Source organism: Cricetulus griseus (assembly GCF_003668045.3).
Source record: "Cricetulus griseus strain 17A/GY chromosome 1 unlocalized genomic scaffold, alternate assembly CriGri-PICRH-1.0 chr1_0, whole genome shotgun sequence".
Classification (NCBI taxonomy): domain Eukaryota; kingdom Metazoa; phylum Chordata; class Mammalia; order Rodentia; family Cricetidae; genus Cricetulus; species Cricetulus griseus.
The window spans coordinates 227973945-227999276 of NW_023276806.1; the positions used below are offsets into that span (position 1 = coordinate 227973945).

The 25332-nt window shown below is 41.3% G+C and overlaps 1 protein-coding gene across 1 annotated transcript in view; it reads right to left on the minus strand.

The window, feature by feature from the left end:
• Positions 1-25332, minus strand: part of Mgam (maltase-glucoamylase) — a 111411-nt gene that overhangs the window by 77547 nt on the left and 8532 nt on the right. Inside the window, exons 3-21 of the mRNA XM_035450910.1 lie at positions 21157-21274; positions 19754-19863; positions 19061-19212; positions 18363-18534; positions 17432-17531; positions 15298-15410; positions 14492-14617; positions 12183-12314; positions 11868-11984; positions 10879-10992; positions 9963-10047; positions 8617-8734; positions 7061-7232; positions 5852-5968; positions 4473-4627; positions 3042-3132; positions 2449-2455; positions 2256-2299; positions 1650-1774 (exon numbers count right to left, since the gene is read on the minus strand). Of these exons, the coding sequence (XP_035306801.1) occupies positions 1650-1774; positions 2256-2299; positions 2449-2455; positions 3042-3132; positions 4473-4627; positions 5852-5968; positions 7061-7232; positions 8617-8734; positions 9963-10047; positions 10879-10992; positions 11868-11984; positions 12183-12314; positions 14492-14617; positions 15298-15410; positions 17432-17531; positions 18363-18534; positions 19061-19212; positions 19754-19863; positions 21157-21274 (2168 nt within the window). The remainder of the gene's footprint in view (positions 1-1649; positions 1775-2255; positions 2300-2448; positions 2456-3041; positions 3133-4472; positions 4628-5851; positions 5969-7060; positions 7233-8616; positions 8735-9962; positions 10048-10878; positions 10993-11867; positions 11985-12182; positions 12315-14491; positions 14618-15297; positions 15411-17431; positions 17532-18362; positions 18535-19060; positions 19213-19753; positions 19864-21156; positions 21275-25332) is intronic.

The window sequence follows — 25332 nt, forward strand, 5'->3', positions numbered from 1 at the left end:
AAAATACAGCTTCCCAGAATTCTGAGAACTCACGGGATATTAAAATCAAATAATCTAATATTTTCAGGGACACATGACAGAAGCATGCATCTCTTCATTGGAGTGCAGTCTGGGACTACAACTGGAGTCAATGTCACATAAAGGAAAAATCTGTGACATTAGTGGGTGGCTGAGTGTGTGTGTGTGTGTGTGTGTGTGGGTGTGGGTGTGGGTGTGTGTGTGTCTGTGTCTGTGTGTGTGTGTGTGTCTGTGTGTGTGTGGGGGTATGTGGGTGTGTCTGTGTCTGTGTGTGTGGGGGGGGGTATGTGGTGTGTCTGTGTCTGTGTGTGTGTGTGTCTGTGTGTGTGGGGGGGTATGTGTGTGTCTGTGTCTGTGTCTGTGTGTCTGTGTGTGTGTGTGTGTGTGTGTGTGGTGTGTGTGGGTGTGTCTGTGTCTGTGTGTGTGTGTGGGGGGGGGTATGTGGTGTGTCTGTGTCTGTGTGTGAGTGTGTCTGTGTGGGGGGGGTATGTGGGTGTGTCTGTGTCTGTGTCTGTGTGTCTGTGTGTGTCTGTGTGTGTGTGTGTGTGTGTGTGTGGTGTCTGTATGTGTCTCTGTGTGTCTGTGTGGGTATGTGTGTGTGTGTGTGGGTATGTGGGTGTGTCTGTGTCTGTGTGTGTCTGTGTGTGTCTGTGTGTGTCTGTGTGTGTCTGTGTGTGTCTGTGTGTCTGTGTGGGTATGTGGGTGTCTGTGTGTGTGTGTGTGTGTGTGTGTGTGTGTGTGTGTGTGTAACTTGAGACAACTTTAAAATTTAAATGTACTTTAATCATATTCTTCCCCTTTCCAAAGTTCTTCCAGTTCCTCTCCCATACCCACCCAACTTTAAATTCTTTCTCAAAAACTAACAAAACCCCAGTACAACAACAACAAAATCTCCCAAAGCCAGGGAAACAAAATAAAAACACCATCAGCCCCCCCCCCAAAAAAAGAAACACCAAACTGTAACCAAATAAAAGCACACACACAAAACAAGACAAAAAAAACCTAGAGCCCATCATATATTGGTGAACTGCTCCTGAACATGAGGCTGTCCTGGAGTGGCTGATATGCCCTGTGTCACTCCACTAGAGAAAATTGATTTTCTCTCTCCCAGCAGGCATATGTGACAGTTCAGTTGTTAGCCTTTACCTAACAGCTAGGTTTGCATTAATCACAAAATGGAAATAGCTCGGTGGGAGGAATGGAAACGAGGGCGAACATTATAAGAGGTGAAGGTTGTAATGAGAATTTGAGCCAATTTGAGCCACTGATAGACACCCAGGTCAAGGCAGGGAGGTGACCATGTGACCACACTTCCCCAGAATAGTCTTCCTAAGACATAAGGCTTTTAGTGACAAAGCTGAACATGCCTAGGGAAACCAGGAAGGCTGGGCATTCTAGCTATCACCCTGTTCTGACACATTCAGAGTGTTGGGGAGGGAGTGAATTAAGAGCTCTCAAAATCCATCAGGGTACAGCTCTAGGTTATAAACTTCCAGAGGAAAGCTCGAGTGAAGTCCAAGGGGACATAACTCACTCTAGAACCTTTCCCACTCATAGTCTGGTCAGCAGACTATCCCAGGAATGCTCCCCTTTGCCAGCCATGCACCCCCTTAAAGACACCCATGCTGTACCTGTCTGCTGTGGTTGTGTCTGGCTGTTGTGTGGGGAAGATGTAGCCTCCTCGAAGGTGAAGTCCAATTTTATCTCCAGGAAGTTCCATGTCAATGCTTTGCTTTCTCCATGTCACTTGCGCCCCCTAAGGCAGGGAGATACACAAAACACATTGGCCCCACAGTGTGTGGACCTTGTCGGACCACCATCACGCTGAGTTCTTTACAGTGCCATCTCTTTTCCATTTAGTGGATTACACTATTCCCAGACAATCGAACAAAAGAAGCTAAAAATGTAGGTCAGCTCAGGGTTTGGAAAACACCTTTGCCAGGCTGTGCCTGTTGGATGTCGCTTATATGAACTGATACTTCTGGGCTGATTCCTGGCCAAGCTCCAATCGCCCATGAGGCTCTAATGCTTGCTCACAAGAAGTCCTTTCCGTCTTTTTCTTATTGCTGAACAAAGGTGCACCTGTGTTAAGTTACAGGCTTGCTCTACCCAAACTGTGCTGGGAAAACAACTCAGAAGCCATCCTCTGTGAAAGAATTATAGCTCTCAGTTCCAGAGAGGCAGCCCTCTATGCAGATGCAGCCGTAGTCTTGAGAAAAAAGAAAAAAGCTACTTACCGTCTCATAGTCATACCAGATGGCATCAGGCAGATATGCCTTCACTGTCGTATTCCCTGTCCCTTTACCCTAAAATTAAATTTAAAAAATTACTCTCATGACTCAGCCTCTGAGGGCACGAAATACATGTCTTAGCATAGCCATGTTCAGAGAAGGTAGGCATAGTCTTGTTTTCTCTGCTATTAAACTATGCCTTTCTCCTAGTACAGATAAGGGAAACTATAGCCTGACAGTCTGGGGCAGGGGTATCACAAATGGATGGACTGTAATTATAAATAATACAAATGATGATGAAATACACTGTGGGGGCAATTCTGGTTTTCTGTGAATTATTAAATTATCTCTGTAGCTCATACATTAGATGCTGTTATAATTCCTACTTTGAAATTGGGAAGCCTACACAATAACTCTCCCGGATCAGCATTCTCACCAGACTGGCAAAGATTGCCAACCCTGATCACTTTGACTTTAGAGTGAGTACTGGTCTTTGTTTCATCCTGGCTCCACAACTCAGAGCAATAATAGTCGGCTATAATGACCTGACAAGCCAGAGGCTCATTCCCAAATCTAAGTGACCAGTTGGTGTTTTTACACTGGTTGACAACTTGTCTAGAAAAAGAGGCCTCTAAAGAAGAAAACATAAATCAGATATGCTGCAAACAAAATGTCCTGGGAACTCTTCCCTAGTGGCTCAGCCACAGATTTTTACAACAGAGGGGAGAAATGCTTTGGGGGGTAGTGAGCAGTAGCAGAGGCAGCCTAGTGCCTGCCTGTGTCTGCAAAAACACTTGCCTCTTCCAGAACAGGAGTGATGAGGAGGCCTGGTCCCCACAGAAACTGCCGGTCTATGTCCCAAGTATTGTTGTCCTTATAGAACCTAGATAGCAAAGAGATAGGTCCCACGGACATGAGCCAGTGCTCCTGGAATCTCTCCCACAATCTAACCAAAGCATATACACTACCTGGAAAACACCCACAATCACTGTGTGATACCTACTCTGCCCCTCCTCCTCCCAACCCATGTAGATCTGAGTCCCCAACCCACGTTCCTTCCTGTTCTTCTCCCACAGGAGTTCCTATTCCAGTATCTATGCTAGGCTGGCCTCAGGCTATACCGTTGTTTGCTGTGTCTCCCTTCAGAAAATAAATAAAATAACCTATGAATTTTATGATGTTAGCTTATTGTCAAGAAAGATCTGGAGCTGGACCTAGTGGCACAATGCCAGCAATCCCAGTTATGTGGATGTCAGGGAGATCATAGCGTCAAGTCCTGCCTGAACTCCAGAGAAAGTTTCAGGCCCCCAACGAGATTTAATAGACCATCTCAAAATAAAAAGTGGTGGCACACGCCTTTAGTCTCAGCACTTGGCAGGTAGAGACAGGCAGATCTCTATAAGTTCAAGGTCAGCCTGGTAAACAGAGTGGGTTCCAGTACAGTCAGGACTACACAGAGAAACCCTGTCTCAAGAGAACCAAAAAGGAAAAAGTGTTAAGAAGGATTGGCTGTAAGGCTTAGGGCAAAGTACTTCCAGACCAGGTGCAAAGCTTGAGGTTCACTTGTCAGTCTCACCCCCCTCCCACAAGCACAGCAAAAATACAAACAAAACAAAAACTGCATAAGATCAAAAAAAGAAAACATCAGAAAATACAGAATTTTAAGTTTTTCTATTTTAGGATATCTGCTTTTAAACAAGTGATTCTGGGAGGTAAAAATTTTACCCCAGAAGTGATTATAAGTGCATGTATATGTCTCTAAGTTTTTCATCTGCCATACATGACAGTTAGCATTATTGTAACAAGGAAAGGCTCCCAAGAGACTGCCTCTTGAGTTAAATCAGAGATTCCAACTGGCTGGCAGTGAAGAATAATGGGATTTATGGGATCATTTATGAGATTCTTGCTTGTTTTCAAATTGTAGACACATTCCTAGAGACACAGCAAAGTACATAAACTCTAGCGTCATAATATGTATTTGTTCTACAGAGACCATCAAAGCCTCCTTACAGATCTTTCCAATTAAGCTAAAGAGAATTGGTAAGTGGTAGATTTCTTTTCCAGTATATGCAAACCCTTGGGACTGATCTACAGCACAGGCCCATACTTGCACACACACAAACACCCCTGAATACCTTGCTTGGGTGGCTTTATATTTTACTCTGCTATTATACCTAATCCACATCACCAAGTTTGCATTAACAGAACATTGGGAGGACTTACTCATGCAGAAGGGGCCTAGCCACGGTGTCTCCCCGGCTGTGGGCGTGGTATAAAAGAGTGTAGAGGTAAGGCAGCAGAGTGTATCGGATGTTAAGGTAGTGCCTAGACGAATTCAAGAGCAAGGAATCTGCTCCAAAAGAGGCCGGATCCTGGTCCTGAAAGGAAGGAAAGTTTGCAGTTGTGCCTTGGCTATGGGAACGCTGTGCACACCCAGGAGGATCTCAGATACCATGCAGCATAACCCAGGGCTTCATGACACGTGATCTGGGCCCCCGGTTGCACATTGCCTCTGAGTAGCGTGTCTGGAGGGTTGAATCATGACATCAAGTAAGTTGCCATTGCAACTTACAACTCACCCTGTCTCATTCACATGTTAGAACTGCCCTGTTGAGAGGCTATCTTAAATAATTTTGAAATTTTTACTCATCTTGGTTCTCATTACAAAAACAAGCAATGCAGGCAGAGTGCACACAAGTTTATAAACCTCTTGGAGCCCCATCATTTCCACTTTTATCTCACCATTTCTGAGATTTCCACGTTTGTTTTAATGGTGTGATGGTCATTGTCAGCTGCCTTGGGAAGGCAAGCTTCCTGCTTGCTGCTGCTGTAAGACCCCTTGATGCATTCTACAGAGCAAGGCATCTATCTGCACTTCCCAACTAGGAAAGTTTTAAGACAAGTTTGCTAGGTATCCCAGGCAAGTATTTAACTCCCGATCCTCCGGACTCCACCTCCCAAACATCTCGGATCACAGGGCTGTGTCACCGCACCCAAGTAGAATCTTGAATTCTGAACCCTTTGCTTAAATATTGAGCTGTGCATTATAAATGGGCTGACTCTTAATGTCCTTATTTAAATACGTGTCTCCAGAATCTGAACACAAGGAAGCCATCCACACAAAAAGGAGCAACCAGTGCGTGCGTGCGTGCGTGAGTGCGTGCGTGCGTGCGTATTGAGACATTGGGACTTTTTTTTCTGAAACTTCCTTTTTTTTCAGATTTTTTTTAATTTGAATTAGAAACAAGATTGATTTACATGACAATCTCAGTTCCCTTCTCCCTCCCCTCCTCCCCTACCACCTCCCAACTAAAACCCTACCTATCACATATCCTTTCTGCTCCCCCTGGATGGTGAGGCCTTCCATAGGGGGTCATCAGAGTCTACCATATCCTTTGGGATAGGGCGTAGGCCCACCCCCGTGGAGACATTGGGACATTTTATGGTCAACAGATCAACAGGTCCTCATTAATGGCAAGCAGGGCCCAAATCATCATACATGAAGTATTTTATATCATTAAGCTGGCTCAGCAGATTTCATGCTGGGAATACAAACAGATCCAGTCCTAATGCACACCCACTGCACTTGCCAGCTGATTTACCTTGTAGCCCTGGCCATTGTGATTCCGGGAAAATGGATAAAATGCCCCCAGCTGCATCCACCGCCTGCAGAGCTCCTCAGTCGTGTTCAAGGCAAAGCCACATATGTCAGCCCCTACCTATAAAGACATGTGGACAGCATATTATCACATTTCCACCCCCTGCTGTCGCTTTCTACCGGGAAGTTCCTAACTGAACTTTGTCCAAATCTTTTACCCAGAAGCCTAATGGGGTGTGGTCAGAATCAGCACGGAGCCTGTGTCCGCACCACTGCTAGGGGCCTCCTTTCCTGCCACAGCCTTTTCATTGCGTTGAACGGAGCTTGAGCACCATCACCTGTTGTGGACAGTAGCTGGCAGTACCAATAATACTGTACCGAATACTTTCCTGAAGCCCCACTCTGACCATGCCACTCTCTTCCTCAAGCTCTCTACAGCTTCCTCTCCATCCCTCCTATCAACCCTTTAAACCTGGTTCCAATCTCCCCTTCAGATAGCGCCCCCAACGCTCCAGTTCTCCACACTGATCTTAGGGGCTCATCTGTCACCCCCTTCACACTCCATGGTCTTAGAATGAGCTTCTCCCCTCATTAGCCAGTTTCCACAGCTCAACTTAAGCACCATCTTTTCTGCAGAGTCTTTGGCTTCCTCCCAGACTCTCTCTGTCCCTTATAATATCAAATTAATAAAGATTTTTTCTAAGAACCTGTCATAATGATTAATATGTACAACCCTATGAGTTTTTTTATCCCAGCTTGCCATAATTATTTGTCTACTTGTCTTCATATTTTTTTTAACTGTATGCCATTCATACTTAATTTAGCCCTGTGAACATAGTAAGAGCTCAATGAATGTGTCTGTTGCATTTGACTGAGCAGTGAAAAGTCTATCCAGTGCTGCAGGGCTGTTTCTGCATCTGGGGAACAGTTGCCCAGGTGGGTTCCACGTTGGCACGCATCTGATGTAGACAAGAGGACTGGTGCGCTTTTTCTATGTTACACCTGAGGAATATTTCAGGAGCTATCAGGATTGCACTTTCTATTTACACCAGGCAGTTCAGACAATGATGCTAGGGGTACCAGAGCCACAGTAATGGTGATGGAGAATGGACATTAAAGCCCTGGGCAAGGACAGGGTTTATAGTATGAAAACGTATCAGAAGGAAACTTCATGGGGGTTGTATGTCGTAAGAGACTTGGGACAGAGACTCACCATTGGGATGCCGAAAAGGTTGAACTCAAGCATGCCTGGAACAGACCACTGAAGGTCCTCCCAGGTGGCCGAGTTGTCTCCTAACCAGTGGGCTGCAAACTTGCCAGATCCCGCAAAGGTGGACCGTGTGATGATGAAGCTTCTCTTCTCTGGAAATGTAGCCTTCACGGCTCTGGGGAGGGACAGATATTCAGGGATCAGTGAGGAGGTCAGCTGGCCTCAGAACAACAAAAGTAAGAATATAAAAAACAAGCGTCTCATTCCTCTCCACTCCTTTTATCCAAAAAGGGTTAGGGGAGCTGTTAGAAACAGTCTATACCTCAACTTGCAGTCGTGTTTTACTTAGCTTTGTTTCACACATAGTATCAGCCTCTTAATTTCCAACAATTCCAAAAGCACCCTTGGAAAGGTTAAAAACTAGAGGCTTATGAATTTTAGAAAACAAAAGTGAAACTTGACATAGTAAACATATGTTAGTCTTTGTGTCACAAGAAGTCAGAAACAAACAAACAAAAAAAAGTGGACTTGTCAACATGGCTCTTGAAAGTTTTATGTAGAAAAACATATTGGTAATAATTTTATGAGAAAATGCTTTTAAATTAAATATAAAAGTGTGTATTTTTGAAACTAAATAATTAAATAATTTTAAGTTAAAAGTCTGCATGTGTACACATAACTAAAAATGTTTGCAAGGTTGGATTTGTAGCTCAGTGATACAGCACTTGCCTAGTAGGTAAAGCGCTACTCCTGCACCAAAAAAAAAATTTATAGTAGAACTTTTCCATTTCTCTCAAAATGGCTAAAATTACACCTGTTATTTGGTTCATCGGTGAATATGCTTTTGGTCTTGTTTCTTGCTGTCACTGTTACAGCAAGAACAAATTATTATTACATTTTCATCATTGTAGAATTTAACTTGACACAAAGGTAAACAGAACACAGTAGAAGTCCGCTGGGCCCATAGATATATACAGGTTACTTAACCCTCTCTATCCTTCACTTTTACACTATGTAGAAAGATAAAATGTATAAGGAGAAGTGACTAAATTTTACTTCGTAGTACTTTAGGTATTTTATCTTGGATAAATTTCTTAACAGCTTTCTTCTGATTTTCTGTTCATTCATTTACTGGTTTTTTAATTTATTTTATATATTCTGCAAATACTAGATTTCCTATTCTCTGCATGCTGGTTTCTTTATTCACTCAACAATGAAGACCATATGTTTTAAATACTGTGTCATCTGTGAGTATATGAATGTGTGCCTGAGCACATTGGGTATATGCACACCAAGTGCAGGTGCCAGAGAAGACCAGAAGAGGGTGTCTGATTCCCCAGAACTGTAGTTACAGGAAGGTGTGAGCCACCCACAGGGGGCTGGGAAGCAAATTCAGGCCCTCTAGGAGTGCAGTACGTCTTCTTACCTCTGAATCATCTTCCCAGGGACCCCCAGTTTACTTTTTATTTTGACTTTTAACAGATACTATATATGTGTCACCTAGCCACTCTCAGATCCATAATTTGATCACATATAAGCGTATAATAATAAGGACTCACTCTGATGTGGCAATGGCCATGGAGTAGCCATACAGACTGTGGACGTCATACTGCCTGCCCCAGTACTGAACAGCATCCATGCAGAGAGTCTTAGAGAACAAGTGCCCATCCAGGATCTCTGCAACAACAACAAAACAGCCAATCATGAAAAGCCTTACATGCTAAATTCTTACTTTTTAATTGCCATACAACCTGCAAAGATGGCTGTGCTGGGCAGGTATTTATTGTACCCATTCTGAAAACAGACATACTGTGTTCCTATCATCAGAAGACCATGTAGTTAATGTAGTTTTTCCAACACAAAAAAATATACTGTGTCACCCACACAGCCCTGATTTTCAGAGGCAGAGAAGAGAATCTAGTTCAGCCAGAATTTCAATCTGAATTTTTCAAACCAATGTAAGTGGCTCAAAATAAGAAGCATTGGATGAAAGTGTAATTTCACTTCTGACTCCTTTTTCCCTCTTGACCATATATTGCATAGAGTGGTTCCTAGTCTTAGTTTCATTCACATAGCCTCTGTTCCTATTATACCACCACTGTTCCCACAGAAATGAACTGTGTATTCTATTTACTAAAATATCTTATTTACTTCTAACCTATTTTTAAATTCATTCTACATGTCAATTCCAGATAAATACTTCTAAAACCAGTCAACAATCCTACAGCCCTCTAAAAACAAAAACAAAAACTATAAATAGCTTCCATCATAGAAAGAATTAAGTTAGAACTGTTTGGCCTCCCATCAAACCCCTTCAACATTTGATTTTCACCTACATTAGCCTCAAGTTCCTCCTTTGCCTTTAGACTGAAGTGATGCTGAGTATTATAATCTTGGGATTTTGTTCCTTTCTTAATGAAGATACAACTTTCTTCTTGGCTCTGTATCTTTCTTCAAATAACAATTAATACTGTGGTTCCATAACCATATCCTCAGAGGCTGGGGTTCATGACTATATGGTGCATGCCCATCCTTCAAGCCGAGGTCAGCACCAGGTGTTTCCCTCACCTGAAGGTCAAGATTACCCATCTGGTTTCTTTTGAGAGCTCTAGCCTATGAGGTTCACCTTGAGAGAGGCACTGACTAATCACGGGTCTCTGCATCGTATGTGTTTTGGAATTTTCCTTACAGCAGCATGGAGTTGGCATGGGACTAGATTATCCACTGAGAATGTATGTCTCTTCTGAGAACCATGGACCATATACTGTTTCTTTCCTGGTTTTCTTTATGTTGTGAACATTAATTATGTACAGACCCCTTTATCCAGTGACTCAGGTCTATCCTGGTAAATTTAAAATTTCCCGTGCATCTTGACACATCAGTCAGACTGACCACAATGACTTACTTGGTGTGAAAGGAGGATAATTGAGGTCATTTGTGGAACATCCTGAAACTGAGCCATCAACAAAGTTGGAGACTTCGTTCATATCCTACATATCAGACAGAGAGCAAAATCTATTAGGAATAGTAGCATATCACGTTTATATACTGGTGGTATTTTTTGTTTCTGGAAAATCAGATAGATTACTCTAGATATTTCTTTTTAAGAGTGTCCCATGGATATGGTAGACATATATGTTCCTGTCTTCTCTACTCACTAAAAATTTCACAGAGTAAGTTCTTAGAATAGCTTCAAAACGATGCATGTCTATCATCACTAAAAGTAAACAATTCCCAAATATATTAGCCAAAAAGTTTCTGTTTATTTTCTGTCATATATTGCAACCTATAGTATTATATGCCTAAATATGACCTACATATAGATACAGACATAAATATACATGTATATATAGAGAAGAGAGACAGTATATCCATGCACCAGAGCTGTGAAATTGAAGTTCTGGAAGGGTGGGTAGCAAAGTGGTAATTGTAGATATCTTTTTACAGAATTTTTGCTGTGTCCTTTTAGCTGATTGTATTAGTTGAATTTTCTATGGGTCTTCTACAAAATTTCAACTCTAGGCCTAAATTTCCTTCAACATCAGCTGCGTTTTATGTTCATATTCATTTGACATTTTACGAGACATTGCTCTTTAACACAGAAGTTACTTTGTACCTGAGCACTTTGGTTCTGATGAATCTGTCATCGTGTCTAAATAAAAGAGCCTCAAGTTGACAACTGAACAATCCATGTGCTTTGTGACAAGATAAGGACTATGTGACTCTTTGCTTTTACTTTCTTTCTGTACTTCATGGCTCAAAGACATAACCAGATATAAACTCTGTGAATGTCTCTATGAATAAAAGTGTTAACAACTCACAATCCAAATTCCATCAAATTTCACTTTATTGTGGAAACTATTAATTTCCTCTGCCCACCAAACAGCACAGTTGGGATTGGTGTAATCAGGAAACACAGTTATTCCAGGCCAGACCTGTGGGGGACAAAAAGGGAGAACGCTGATAATAACTTAAGTGAATGTAGAACAAGCAAAGAACTTTATGTAGGAATTCCTAACATGATCATGGAGACACCAGAGGTAGAAGCCACAAGTCTTCTCAGTGTAGAGTAAATAACTTAGAATTAAGTTTTTTATTAACTTAGAATATTGGGACTCAATCACTCTAAATTGCAATTAAAAGCCATCTGAGAAAATTAACTTTAAAAATGTTGGTTGGTTACTTAAATGAGTAAATGCAAGGATAAAAAGCATTGTCTGATTTGCTAGTCTTCAATTCTGGTTCACATTTCCATCTTGCTTCTTCTACTTTCATGTCTAAGAGTTGAAAATGGAAATATATATTTTGTTTGAATTTCAATTGACCCATTACAATCTGTGGATTCTAACATGACTTATTTTTCTCTATTCTTTATCTAATTCCCTCAGACACTGTATTTTGAAGGATTATTATGGATATTAAAATTAAGCAGAAAAACAAGACAATAGAAGATTTCAGTAAAAATTCAGTATATTACTTGTTGACAAGAAACTGAGTCAAGAATGGCATGACCCATTTCAACTGATCTCCCCAGTAGGCAGTGACCAGTGCCAGTTTCCAAGCAGGGTCAATGTGAGAAGCAGCAGGAGTGCAGGGGCAAGAGGGGACGGAGTAAAGAAATGAATACCCAGTGAGTGAGTTGCCACTGACTGGGATCTGGCAGGAGTAGAGAGTTTTGGGTTTGAAAAGGCGAGGAAAAGTTTGGCCTCAGCATCCAAGTCCTTTGAAGATGCACTAGACAACCACATACTTATCCACACACACTCACAACCCAGGCAGAGCCAGAGCCACAGTTTCTCCATTAAATTACCTCTCCAATGAGTGGGTTTATGCCATCAGAACTATTCACCCAGATATTCATTGCTGAACCTTTATCATATGGGTCATAGGGATCATCTGGGAAAGAGTTGTTAGAAATGGCCGGATCCTAAGAAAAAGGAAATCACAATGAAAAAAAAAATTTACTTTAAGCTAAAGGCTGAACTTCAATAAAAATGTCCAATAAAACATGCACATTCAAATGTAACTACTGAAGGCTAATATTAAAGTATTTTCATTTCATTGGAGGCCAAGTAGAGAGAAGGGGACGACCACCTGATTTCGGAGGAAAAGGGGAAGCACATACCAAAATGATAATAAGTTTCTGCCTATTAAGGTGTAAGTCCTCAGCAAACTCCGGGAAGCCTGAAAACTTCACTGGGTCATAAGTGAAATCCTTCCTCTGATCCATATAATCAATATCAGCATGCTGAACATCCTGAAAAAATACAAGCATCCACAGTTTAGCACATGTGAATTTCCCTGTCAAACAGAATCAACAAATTATCACCTTTAGTATTCAAGATGAAAACCAACTCCTGTGCTGGAATCTAAAGGCAGTGCTATCAGTTATCCAAATACATCTTCCCCAGAGCAATTTGAAAAACAAATGCCCTCATTATCCTAAGGCTCAACCCCACCCCTGCAATCAGATTAATACACAGTTTAGGACAAATAACTGGGGCTATCAAATAAAACTCACCCCATGCACAAGACGGGAAGGAAATATTTCTTCTCCCTTCTTCCTCATTTCACCATCCTAATAACTGCTTTGGTTACCTTTGCCACAATTCATCTGTGTTTATTCCTTCCTAGTTTTATATGGAAATAGTGGCACTGGGACAAAGTTTATACTGTGCCAGTGTAATGAATGAAGAGGCTGAGAGAGCAGGATTATTCTAGAGATATTTTTTAAATTTCCCCTTCTTATGTCTTCTTGACACCTCATTTTCCATTACAGCCCCCAATATAATAGAAATATTCAAAATTAGCCACTCAAAGCAGGAAACATTTGAGTACAAGGTGTATGCCATGCATCATTCTTGAACGTGAAAGAAGAGACGCCCATATGTAACTCTGAATTACTTTCAGTTCCATTTCTCAGTATTTCCTTTCAATCTTAACACCGTGCACCAGTGAGTCCTATTCCCCCATTCCCCAGATGATCCATGAAGGAAATGTCTACCTGCGTGTAAGGAGAGCCATACAGAACAGAGAGCCACAGTGGTGCTAGCGAGCTGAACTGGTGATCTACTACTAAATGGGGTTTGTGGTTTAACTAGGGTTAAAAATGGAGTTCTGAGGGAAGTCAAGAATCCCCTGAAGCAGGCTTAAGAGGGCATTCTCATTATCCTGATGGCTGTGCTTATTTTTCTTCACCTCAGTTCTGCCTCTGCTGTTTCTGTTAGTCCCTCTCACCCCCAAGAGCCATAGTCCCTGAGGCCTAGAAGACAAGAGAGGCCAGCAGGTCTTTGACCAAAACAAAGACTGGAGTCACCTACCCAAATGTCCTGCACAGCTCTCATAATACTGCCTTCCCCTAGTCATCCTGTGCTTTTTAAATATCAACTCTTTCACATGCTATATTTTTACATCTTCTTCCCAAATCCAAAAGCTACTGAAATTCTATTTTAAATACAAAATGATCACAGTGTGCGTTCGAGAAGACAAATCCTGTTCACTGACTAGTAAACAGCAACCAAAACACCACTGCAAACAAATACACCTCAACCTGTCACTGGATTTTATAAATCTCCTTAACTATGAATTCTGTCACCAAAAAGCTAAGTGGTGATGATGAAGCTACTTCCCTAATTAGCTTCAGTTTCTTATCTGTACCTGTGCAAAAAACAATAAAACCCAGTTTAGATTACTGGGTCCTGAATAAGTTCCCTCTCTCTCTCTCTCTCTCTCTCTCTCTCTCTCTCTCTCTCTCTCTCTCTCTCTCTCCCTCTCCTCCCCCCTCTGTGTTTTCTAACTCCTAACTCTTTGGGATCTAGAATTATCTCCTCTCCTCTTCTTCAATATCCTCTCAAAATATCTGCTAAAATTTATTCAGTGGTAAGGGGTTGGGAGATGGAAGACCTGTACTATACATCATCTGACACAAAACCGGAGAATCGAGCTGGTGTCAGGATCTTGGAGAACTCATATCACTTCTATACTCAATCTCTGCGGTTATATCTTTGAGTCAAAGTAATCCAACCAAGATTATATATAAGGTAATAAACCTACATGGAGAAGCATAAGCTAAAATGTGGGCTAAAGAAAGAATTAGATTGAGTTCTGTAAAAATGCAGTCAATACAATAAACATAAGAAAACTGAATAAACAGAACACAAGAAAATAAAACTAATAGAACAATAAATAGTCCGAAACCAGGCTTCTGCCTCCTCTGTATTGTTAGTCATTAAGGGTCACTTCCTATTGAAAAGAACTGCAGTTCTTTGAAAACAAGTGATTGATCTGACAAACTTTTCAGTATTCTAGGTGCATAAGAGTCATCTTATCACCCAAAGGGGAAATAATCCAAAGAGGGGAAGTATGAGGAAGGTAGAAGCTTTTTCTGTTCCTCCATGGATTTCTTTTTGGAGAACCATGTTTAAGATTACTTACGTAAGGGAGTTGTACTGCACGGTTCCTGTCCACAACTGCTTTCATATTGTCTAGGCTTCCATAGTCATACCGGCTGAGCTGAAACCCAAGTGCCCAGTATGAAGGCAGAGCTGGCCGCCCAATGAGCTGAAGTAAACACATGAAATGAAAGTCAGTAATGTGTGTGTATACATGCACAGGGGAGGGGGGTGCATGTGGAGGACAGAGGTCTACGTAGGGTATCTTCCTTAATTGCTCTCTACCTTAATTTTAAGGCAAGGGCTCACATTGACCTTGTAGTTCCATGATTGGTTCCACTTTGTAAGCGACTGGCAAGCAACCCCAAAGATCCTCCTGTCTCTGTCTCCCCAGCGTGAGATTGCAGGCGCTCACTACTACATGCAGCTTTTTACAAAACTACTGGGGATCTGAACACAGGTTCTCATGCTCATACCGAAAATCATCTTTTATCAAATTAATTCATCTCACAACACAATACTTTTTCAAATAAAGTCTCTTTTATGCATTGGTTTGTGGCACAAAATACATTCAATTTTCCAGTTTTTTGATTCATTAATGTTATAATGTTAGTCAACTCTTATATCTCCATTTTAAGAGTAAGGGTACATTTTGATGTCTTTATATCATCTGACATTTTTATAATATAAAAAATTTATAAAGAAATTTCCAATCATACATGAGGTCTGTTCTATGTCTTAAATATATCATCTCGGGTATGTCTAGCTCACACATGTTTGATAAGCTTACATATCTTAAACCTTCGGTACATAGGATTCCCTCAGCCATAATCATGGTTTCATGTTTACCTCTAGATATTCTTGAACAACTTGTTCGGGTGTGTTCCCCAAGAACACATAGAAGTCCAGAATTCCCCCAATGGTGCGGTATGTGATTGCTGGGGTGGGCTGAAGGGTAACCTCTTAAAAGATTAAAATAGAAAAAAATAAAAATTAAAGTTTGTTCTATTGAAATGACTACAAAAATTTATAGCCATAGACACTAACTACCTGAACTTCACTAAAATGATTTTTAATCCCCGCATGTTGCACAAAAAGAAACAAATTCTTACATGTATGAGAGCTAAAGAATTTGTTCAGCAACAAACTTCAATGGCAGGAAACTAGAATGTCCCAACTCTGAGGCCATGACCCAAGCTCTGGGCAAAGAGCAACCAAGCTTACAAATGAAGCCAGAATTAGTCGCTGCAGTACAAAACTTGAGGCCAATGGCCTTTGTTACTGAGTCCCCTGTTTACCAAAATCAGAGCCCCTCAAAATAACTCAGCCATCACAAATCCATTCCATGGAAGCAACGCTAGTCTCCTCTGAGACAACGAACATCAGTGGGTACTGTCACGAGAATGTCACATCCCCTTCGTCTGTTCTTGGAGCCCATGTATCTTTCTTGACACGTGTTCTCCTGCGCATGCCCATTTCACCTTGCCTTCCAACTGGTGAAATTCTGCACATGCCCGTTTTACTTTGCTTTCCTGACGCTTGTTCGCTGCTCATGCCCACTTCGCCTTACCTTCCACTGATAAGACGGTGTGTAAGCTTCAAGTTCCAACCATCCCTTTCAGGTACTAAACCCTGAGCACATCTGCCTGTATATTCTTTGAATACTCAAATAAGCTCTATCCTTTGCTGCAATTTAGTTTGCAAGCCCACAAGAATTAAATCTAAGAGGGTAAAAGAAAAAAATCCCTCTGAACCGGTTGTCCTTATTCTATCCATCATTGTTACTGTAATCACACAGCCCAGCTAGCCACAGTAAGAAGAGTCGAAATAAAGCAGGTCAGAGACTATATTGGAAACGCCAAATCCCATTAAGCTCCAATCACCCTTCTCAGAAATTGTCTCCTAGCCTTGTTCTTTCTCGGGATAGAAGGCCTCAGAGTCTTCTGAATGCACTCTTTGGTCTTATAGGACTAATTCACACAGAGAACCCAGGACTTTCTAACTTTCCCATTATGTCTCAATCAACTCATTTTTGTGATTCCTTTTAAAACACCCTGAAACTCGACAGTCAATGTGTTCTTTTTGCTGTTCTTGGGCTGTTTATATTCTAGAATGATTTTTGGATCACCTAGATTTCCTCTCAAAAACAAAACAAAAACTGTGGTGAGGAATTAGATTTTTCTTAGGCCGGGCGTTGGTAGCGCACGCCTTTAATCCCAGCACTCGGGAGGCAGAGGCAGGCGGATCTCTGTGAGTTCAAGGCCAGCCTGGTCTCCAGAGCGAGTGCCAGGATAGGCTCCAAAGGTACACAGAGAAACTCTGTCTCGAAAAACCAAAAAAAAAAAAAAAAATTAGATCTTTCTTGCTTACTTAATCTTTAAATTATTGCAAACTGATATGTCTATAGAAGAGCATAAAGTTAATTATGGGAAAATACGTATGCAGACATTTAGATGTTAAGTCAATAGATTACTCTTCATATCTATACTCATTTTGTATGGACATGAAAGACTGTGTGGACCACATCTTTGAATAATACTGATTTAATCCAATGATAATCAATTAGGGGGGTAATGCTCAATATCCTATGCCACCAGCAACCCTGGAAGACGTTGCTCCATCTCTTCTTCCCCTGTGGTAAACTGTACTGGAACAGCCAGTCAAGATCACTAAATGTAGGGCTAAGAAGGAGTTACACTCTATGGGTAGATCCTGTCTCGGTAGATTATGGAAAGAGTTATCCTAAGTCTGTAATAGCAAATATTCCAAAGGGGGCTGCCAGATTCAAGAGCGGAGAAGTCAGGAGAGAGTCCTTTGCACACAGATCCCATGGGTAGCCATGCAAGGATGTAACGGCTAGAGAAGAAGGCCAGCCATGCTTTAAATGTTGTGAAAGGGATTCACTCCTTTAACCACAGGGCTGTAAAGGGGACTGTGATGTGTTCTGTGTTTGTTTGTTGAGGAATATTCCTTTGTCCTTTACCCATGGCATTGCTGTTCATCAGAAACACCCCAAAGGATAATCCACTATTGTCTTCAAGGCACAGGAAGAAGGTCTGCACACCATACAAGTTATTTCCATCCTGTGGGAAGACAATTAAAAAGCAAATATTTGCAATTAGTCTAAACATCACATCATGGTCAATGAAGATGCCAAGTTCAGGATGCTAGCAAGTAAGTTAGGGCTTTCTCAAATAACATACCAATTCTGACCATTCATTAGTATGTATATGGATATCTTGATTTTTGTTAAAATATGGAAGGATATGAATTTTGAAACTATTGTTCATAGAATCTGTCTTCTCAAAGAGGCCTGCCTGATCCTAACTTGACCTTATCTACAAGTGCTCTATTGAGTTTTAATATAAATCAGCATCCCTACAGAGCTTTAAGAGTTTGAAAGTCCACACTGTCCATGGTTGGAGCTCCAGATTAGGTCATCATCACCAGCTGCTCCCCATAAGCTGCTCCCTCAGCACTTTTTCCCATTTATCCCATGTGTTTAAATGAGACAGAGTAGGGATAAGATGTTGTCTCTGCTACCAGAAAAACCAATGGGAAATTTATTGAGCATGGTCTATGTGACATTTATTCTTCTAGATTCTTTACATGTGCCCAGCCATTAAATACCTCCTATAAGATGAGTATGTGAACCCCGACTTTAAGTTTCATGCTCCACTGACTGAGCTAGCTAAGCACCTTACATTACCCTCATTTTATACATGAGGAACATTTTAGAGATGAGGGAGACCTGGAGGGGTAAGAACTTGCCCAGAATCACATAGCTGATAAATAGAAGATCTAACACACAAAACCAAGCAGTGTCACTCCGGATTCTCACTCTAAACTACAATGTCATGGGACCCTGACCGCTGAGGTTGTGATAGTCACAGGAAAGGGGCCTGGAAGATTACCTTATTGGGGGTTGTGTCCCTGGAAAACAAGGGCCAGGTCTTCCAGTTCATGTCATGCCTGTACCGTTGGTGCACGTGCTCTCCCAGACCGTACACATTAGCACTTGGAAGGTAGGTTGAGAGTTGCAGGAACTGGTCAGAGAAGAGGAGAGGCCCAATACTTGTGTCAAGCCTAGATGTCGGAGGGAAGCCCAGACAGGAGTGAGAGGTGAGCAGAGATGGACACAGCTGCTTAGACAAGGGCCCTTCACCGCTCACTGACTCCATCGTCCCTCCTCAAGTCTTCCTCTGACATTTTCCCATAGATACCGAGAGTCAAAACGTCTCTAGGCCAGGTACCATTGCGGTACATCCTTTATGTCTATTGCTTAGACACTTTACCACATGGCCAAAGCACTGTACTTAAATGGGTATAGATATTTAATAAGTCTTGATTGGTGCTCAGATGATTAGACAGATGGGAGAAGGGGGAAAGAAAATGTTCAGACAGAAGGAAGTAAAAAGAAGTAAGACTTTACACATATACTCACACACACTCACACACACTCACACACACTCACACACACTCACACACACACACACACACACACACACACACACACACACACACAAGGAGCACAGTAAGATCAGCAGCTTACATGCCTCCCCTTATCGTTGTCTTCCTACTCCCACCCACACAATAAGTTTCCAAAACTCACAGCACACGGTTGTTGCTTTTTCTGGTGACTTTGATGCTAAATGGTTGTTTAAAGACCTCAACTCGGTAGTTCAAGGAAGAAGCAGCGTTTCCACTGAAGGGTTGCACATGTTCATGAGGGACTTCATACCTGTCCTTGGTTGGGTCAGTAAACTGCACAGAGAGATGAAGAGAAATGAAGTCCAAATGAAAACTCACAGTCAAAACTGTCAGTGGCCTTTCCAACACCAGTGCTTCCGATGCAGATGGTCCTGGAAACTGGACACTGATCAAACCGGCATTGTGTCTAAAGGAATGTGCTGCTTACATTGCCAGCTTCGGATGCTGGTCTGTTGAGTACACATTGGTCTTTAGGTGGAGATATACTGAGACTCTAAAGACGCTCTCTAGAAAACTCAAAGCTGTGGCAGCATTTTGATCCCATCTACAATTCCCATGGAATCTGGGATAAATGAGTGGAAACTGAAAGTTCACTGGTTAACTCTACGTGTATCGAGGAAGTTACCACACAATAAGAAGGCTATCAAAGACCTTGACAAACAAGTGCCACATAGCTATAACAAAGAAAGATACTATGTTTAGCAAAATGTTCTTCTTTGCAGAAACTGCAGTTGTGAGTTATAAGAGTCCCTTAAAAGATTTAAAAGAAAACACACACACACACACACACACACACACACACACACACTACAACCTTAAAATGGAAGCGATTCGGTGTCTGGTACTCCGCCGTGAGCAAGACATTTTCAATTTCACTTCCAAACAGGGGTGCAGAGGGCAAGTTTTTCAACTGAGCCGTGAGTCCTAACATGTAGAAGAGAAAAGGTTTTCATAATTGCTCTGTAAATTTTCAAATAGTGGCTGCGTAACATTAAACTTTGGGTCAAAGGGGGCAAACAGAAACCTTTATCTTCCAAAGAAGTGAAGCTGTAGACACGCATCCCCCCATATGCATATCCCATCTTGGACTACTACAACTGTATCCAAAACTTTACAAACCTTTCCTTTAAGATCTGAGTGAAAACACAGCCCCCAAGGACTCGCTCTTATGCCACCTGACCATCAGTCATCCCTTGTGGATCAAACACTTTATGTTCTCGGTTATTATTCTTTCTCAGTTAGGTACGCAGTACATTACAGAGCATCTTGCACACTGAAGCCATGCCCTGTGCTAAATAGCAAGTGAAGAGAGTGGAGGCCTTTAAGAGTCCCGCCCCTTCCTTACACTGGGAGTCTTCCCACAGTGGTAGCCACTGTCATCCTCAGCACAGAATGCTCATCATGTTGGTCTTTGTTTGAGGGTAAGAAAAATACTAGCCCACAAAGACTGATGTTAACTAGGTAACTTCTAAAGCATGGTTATAAAATTATAAGTGTTTCAATTTCATAAAAATGACACCAGAATAGGGTTTCAATGAATCTTAAAGGTCATTATTTTCATATTCCATACTTTGAAAATAATACACTTGGGAACCAAAATGATCATGATAGTTATACAAAGTCATGAAGTTGCATAAAAGTAAAGACAGGCCTCTGCACACATTCTGTGGTTACATAGCTTAGAATTTTTGTTGAACTCCTAACAGCATAAGTGGGGGCATCTCTGACTCTTTTACCTGCTCTTGGGACCCTTTTCCTCCTACTGGGTTGCCTCATCCAGCTTTGGTAGGAGGATTTATGCCTAGTCTTATTTTAACTTATTATACCAAGTTCAGTTGGTATCACTAGTGGGCCTGCTCTTTTTCAGAAGGGAACTGGAGGAGCAATGGATCTAGAGGACAGGAGGGAGAGGATTATTCTACAAGAAAAGAATAAAGAAAATGAATAAATCTTTTTATACAAAAAAGAAAGAAAATACATACATATTTATATTTAAAAAAAATAAGGCCAGAAACAGAACATAGTCTCTGAATTCCTAAGGTAGAAGGTGATTACTGCTTCCTGCCAAAATAGGATCTAATAATACTGATAAGAGCTGTGTTCACCCCTGCCACATATATATTGTGACAACAGAGCAGTCAGTACTCTATGTGCTAGTACAGCTGTCCCTTAGGATGGAGCCAAGCCTCCAGGTCTGAGGCCCCACCTTCAGCCTACCTGCATTTGTAATCACAGGATCACTCTCCATTTGGTAGCCATGATTCTTGGAAAAGTAGCAAATAGCATTTCCCGCTCCCTGGGGATCCCAGCAGCAGCCACGCTGGTCACATATGGTCTGAAACAGAGATTAGACTGTTAACTCCAGTGAGTTCATTACATTTTAGGAAGTGCAAATCAGTTCATTTGAGATTGTGATAGCAACAATTCACTTTTACAAATGAGACCTGACACCAGCTTCTACAGTTTTCCTTGCCAGAGCTCTTCTTATTAAATGGTATAGGGAACACAATGTATGTTTCACACACAAAAGCCGTTAAATATCTTGTAAAATTCTAAAGTTATAGCACCATTATTCCAGAATTATAAGTGGATACTCATGTATATTACATTTGAACTAGAAAAATGACAGATAGAGACTCTCTTCAGATGCTTTCAAATCAAATCAATACTGATTTGATTTTATTTGTTATTTATTGTATGAGCACATTGGGGGTGTCTGCATTTGTGTAGGATCTCTGTGTAGAAACTAAATATACAACAAATACAGCAGCAGAATATAAGGGGTACAGTCAGGACAGATCATGTCTAAGGGTGTCCCCAGGTCTATCTTGTCGGAATTTTCAGAAGGACTAGGTAGAAAGACCATATTATTTTTTAAAGGCTTGAGGAGAATTTTTTTTTTTTTTTTTTTTTTTTTGGTTTTTCGAGACAGGGTTTCTCTGTAGCTTTGAGCCTATCCTGGCACTCACTCTGGAGACCAGGCTGGCCTCGAACTCACAGAGATCCGCCTGCCTCTGCCTCCCGAGTGCTGGGATTAAAGGTGTGCACCACCAATGCCCGGCAGAGGAGAATTTTTTAAGTGTGTACATTACACATCTGTATATGTGTTGCACGTGTGACACATATGTATAGTATCTCAACTCCCCGCAAGACAGGAAGTAATTTTTCCTTGACAAACCAAATAGAGTACAGTTTTACCTTAAGGAAGATGCCTGTCTACTACCACAATTGATGTCTGAGTTAAATGAAAATTAAAATGAATACATTCTCTTTCCTTGTGCATCTAATTTTGGAGACACATCCAAAATAAATGTTAAACAGTGCAAAGGAATCTCTCCTTGTATGTGTGGCTTTGGGGCTAGTGTCTAACAAGTATTAGGAAACAGTGGGATTAGATCACAGACAGAAGGCAGCCTTGGTCTTGCTCATTCTGTTCTTTCACTTTCTCCATTGGAGCGCCTACTATGGAAAAAGCAAGCTGTTATAGCATGGACGGGACCACATGGTAAAGAACTCAAGGCAGGGTTCCCAGAACAACAACTCCACAGAGAGGACTCATGAAAACAACCCACATGGGTAAGCTTAAAGACCTCAGAAGACTCTTCCATGTGGTTTCTGGGGATCTCAAATTGGAGTTACCCAGCCAAACCAAAGCCAGCCAGATCTTCGATAGAGAAACGGTGAGAAAATAGGCCATTATCTGTTGGGATAATTGTCACATAGCAATAGATGACGAATATACCCTGTCACACCACCTTACCAATATTGAACTCAAAGTCCACAGAGCAAAGGGTTACAGATGTGAAACCTTGACCAGGGCTTCTTAACAACTGAGAAATCAAAGCCAAAAACTGTACTTTTTTTTTCTCTATGCACTGAGTATCACTAGAAATATGTTAATGAAAATCTGCCAATGTCTTGCAGATGGCAAAAGAGTGGTGAAATATATGACTAATTACACTTAACTGAATACTAACTTTTATACTGATAGTCAATACAAGTTAAATATCCCTTATCCAAAAGGCTTAGAACAAGAACAAGGAATGGTTTGAATTTCAGACTCCTTTTCAGACATTTGGATTATTTATATTTACATGATAAATTTTTTTGAGAATAGAGCCCTCTAAACACAGAGTTTACCTGTTTTTATATGTAAGATACTTTTTGGGTCCTCTCCCCACCCCATTTTTTGTTTGTTTGTTTGTTTGTTTTGGCAGTACTGGTGTTAAACCCATGACTTCCTGCATGCTAGGCAAGCACTCTACCACCCAACTATACCCCCAGCATTTGTAAAATAAGTTTACATATTTTTTCCCTGTGAAACAATGTTTCATTGCATGAGGTTTCCCACTTGCAGAATCATATCAGCTCCCAAAACCTCTTAGATGTTGGAGCATTCCTGGTCTTAGATTTCTGAAGCAGAATGCCCTATCTGTTTTGAAAGTGAAAGAAAAAAATGAGGGCCGGGCAGTAGTGGTGCACGCCTTTAATCCCAGCACTCCAGAGGCAGAGGCAGGCAGATCTCTGTGAGTTCAAGGCCAGCCTGGTCTTCAGAGTGAGTGCCAGGATAGGCTACACAGAGAAACCCTGTCTCGAAAAATTTTTTAAAAAAAGAAAGATAAAAAGGATGGCTACACGTGGTCCACCTTCCTGTGGGGGCCATTTTACTGTGATATAAACTTTAATCAATGTTGTGGGTTTTGTTCAAAATTCACTATGAAGGGGGAAGGACACAAGAGCAAGAGAGATGAGAATATAGCAGAGGGAATGAGTAAGAAAAGCCTCTACGAAGCCCTGAACTTTGTACAACTAATGTGCTAAAAGGGAAAGAAATCTAATTCTTAAAGAAACAAATCAGTAGAAAACTCCATGTAGCAGACACATCTAAAATTTAAGCTCACAAAGTCACCAAAGACAAGAAAGTGAGAACGACATGTAAAAGGCAGTGTTCACATCAGATAAATCTCCCCAAACTCAGTACTGGGGGGGCGGGGGGTTGCAGTCTCCTAGCTGATATGAAGACTGAAGTCCACAAGGAAGATATCACAGGCCAGATACAACACATACCCAAGAAGAAAGAATCAAAATATGTGAGGGAAAAAAACTTTAAATCACAAAATGAAATTGAGAGACAGCACATAACGAATCATTTTTAAGGCACACTCTTGACTAATAGAAAATGTAGACGATAAAAAAATGTGAGGACAAAAACAAAATATGTATATTATGTTAATATATTACATATTAACATGATATACATATATTCAGCTCCCTGCACCCAGAAGTTTTCACATACAAGAATTTAAACAAACTTGGACCAAAATACTTTAAACAAGGGTATCTGTATTGAACACAGTCCTTTTTTTTTTCTTATCATTATCCCCTAAGCCACTGAACATAACAATTCTTAACCTAGCACTTACATTAGAATGGGCAGCTCAAATAATCTAAAGATGACTAACAGTGCAGTATAGTAGTATAAGGGAAGACTCATGGAGGTGCTGGAAGCACGGCACATCATTTCACACAAGGCATTCAGCATCTGCAGGCTTTTGATCCATGGGGTGTGTTTTAGCTTTAGCACCAACACACTGATGACAGAACTCACAGGTGCAGGGAAACCAAATCCTGAAGCCCCTGTTTTGAAATGAAATCAATGTCTGCTCTGCCCACCTCTTACTTGTCTTTACATTTAAGAGTGATAAAAGAGGAGAAATAAAGGGGTATTTCATACCAAAAATTGAAGGAAAAGAAAAGGTAAAACTAGAGCCTGGTGTTGTCAGTATTGACATAAAGAGGCGAAGGCTGTGCTTCCCATTGAGTCTGACTGGCCTATGACAGACTTGGTCAACAGACTGAACAAAGCAGCTCTCAAGCCTGCCTAGTTGGAGGATAGGCAGGCTTGTCCCCCATCGTTTGCAGCCCTGAGTTGTCATGTAAGAAATCCAATTGGTCTGCCCAGTAAAGAGACCTCTAAGAGAGTCTCTGAGATGTCATGAATTGGGGAAAGCACCCAAGTAAGCACATCCTCACAGCTATTTTGACCAAGGTGTCAGATGATCAGGTGAACCCATCTTGAATCTCTCCACCAGAATACATCAACCACCAGGAGAAGCCAGTAAGATGCGGCAGCCACCAGCACCGAGGATAGAAGAGATCAAGTCAAAACCCGTGTGGGTTTCCACCCCATAAAATTATGGGTGGCAATATGATAATTGTAATTTTGTACCCCTAAATAAATGTGGGGTAGTTTGTTTCTCACAAATACCTTGGGCCACTGCATAAGAAATCTTAGTGTGTAAACATAAAAGAATCTGAATTCTCTCAAGCTCACAAAATATTCTAGGCATAGCCACCTGTATCTATGACACCAGTGCCGTGGGGACAGACAAC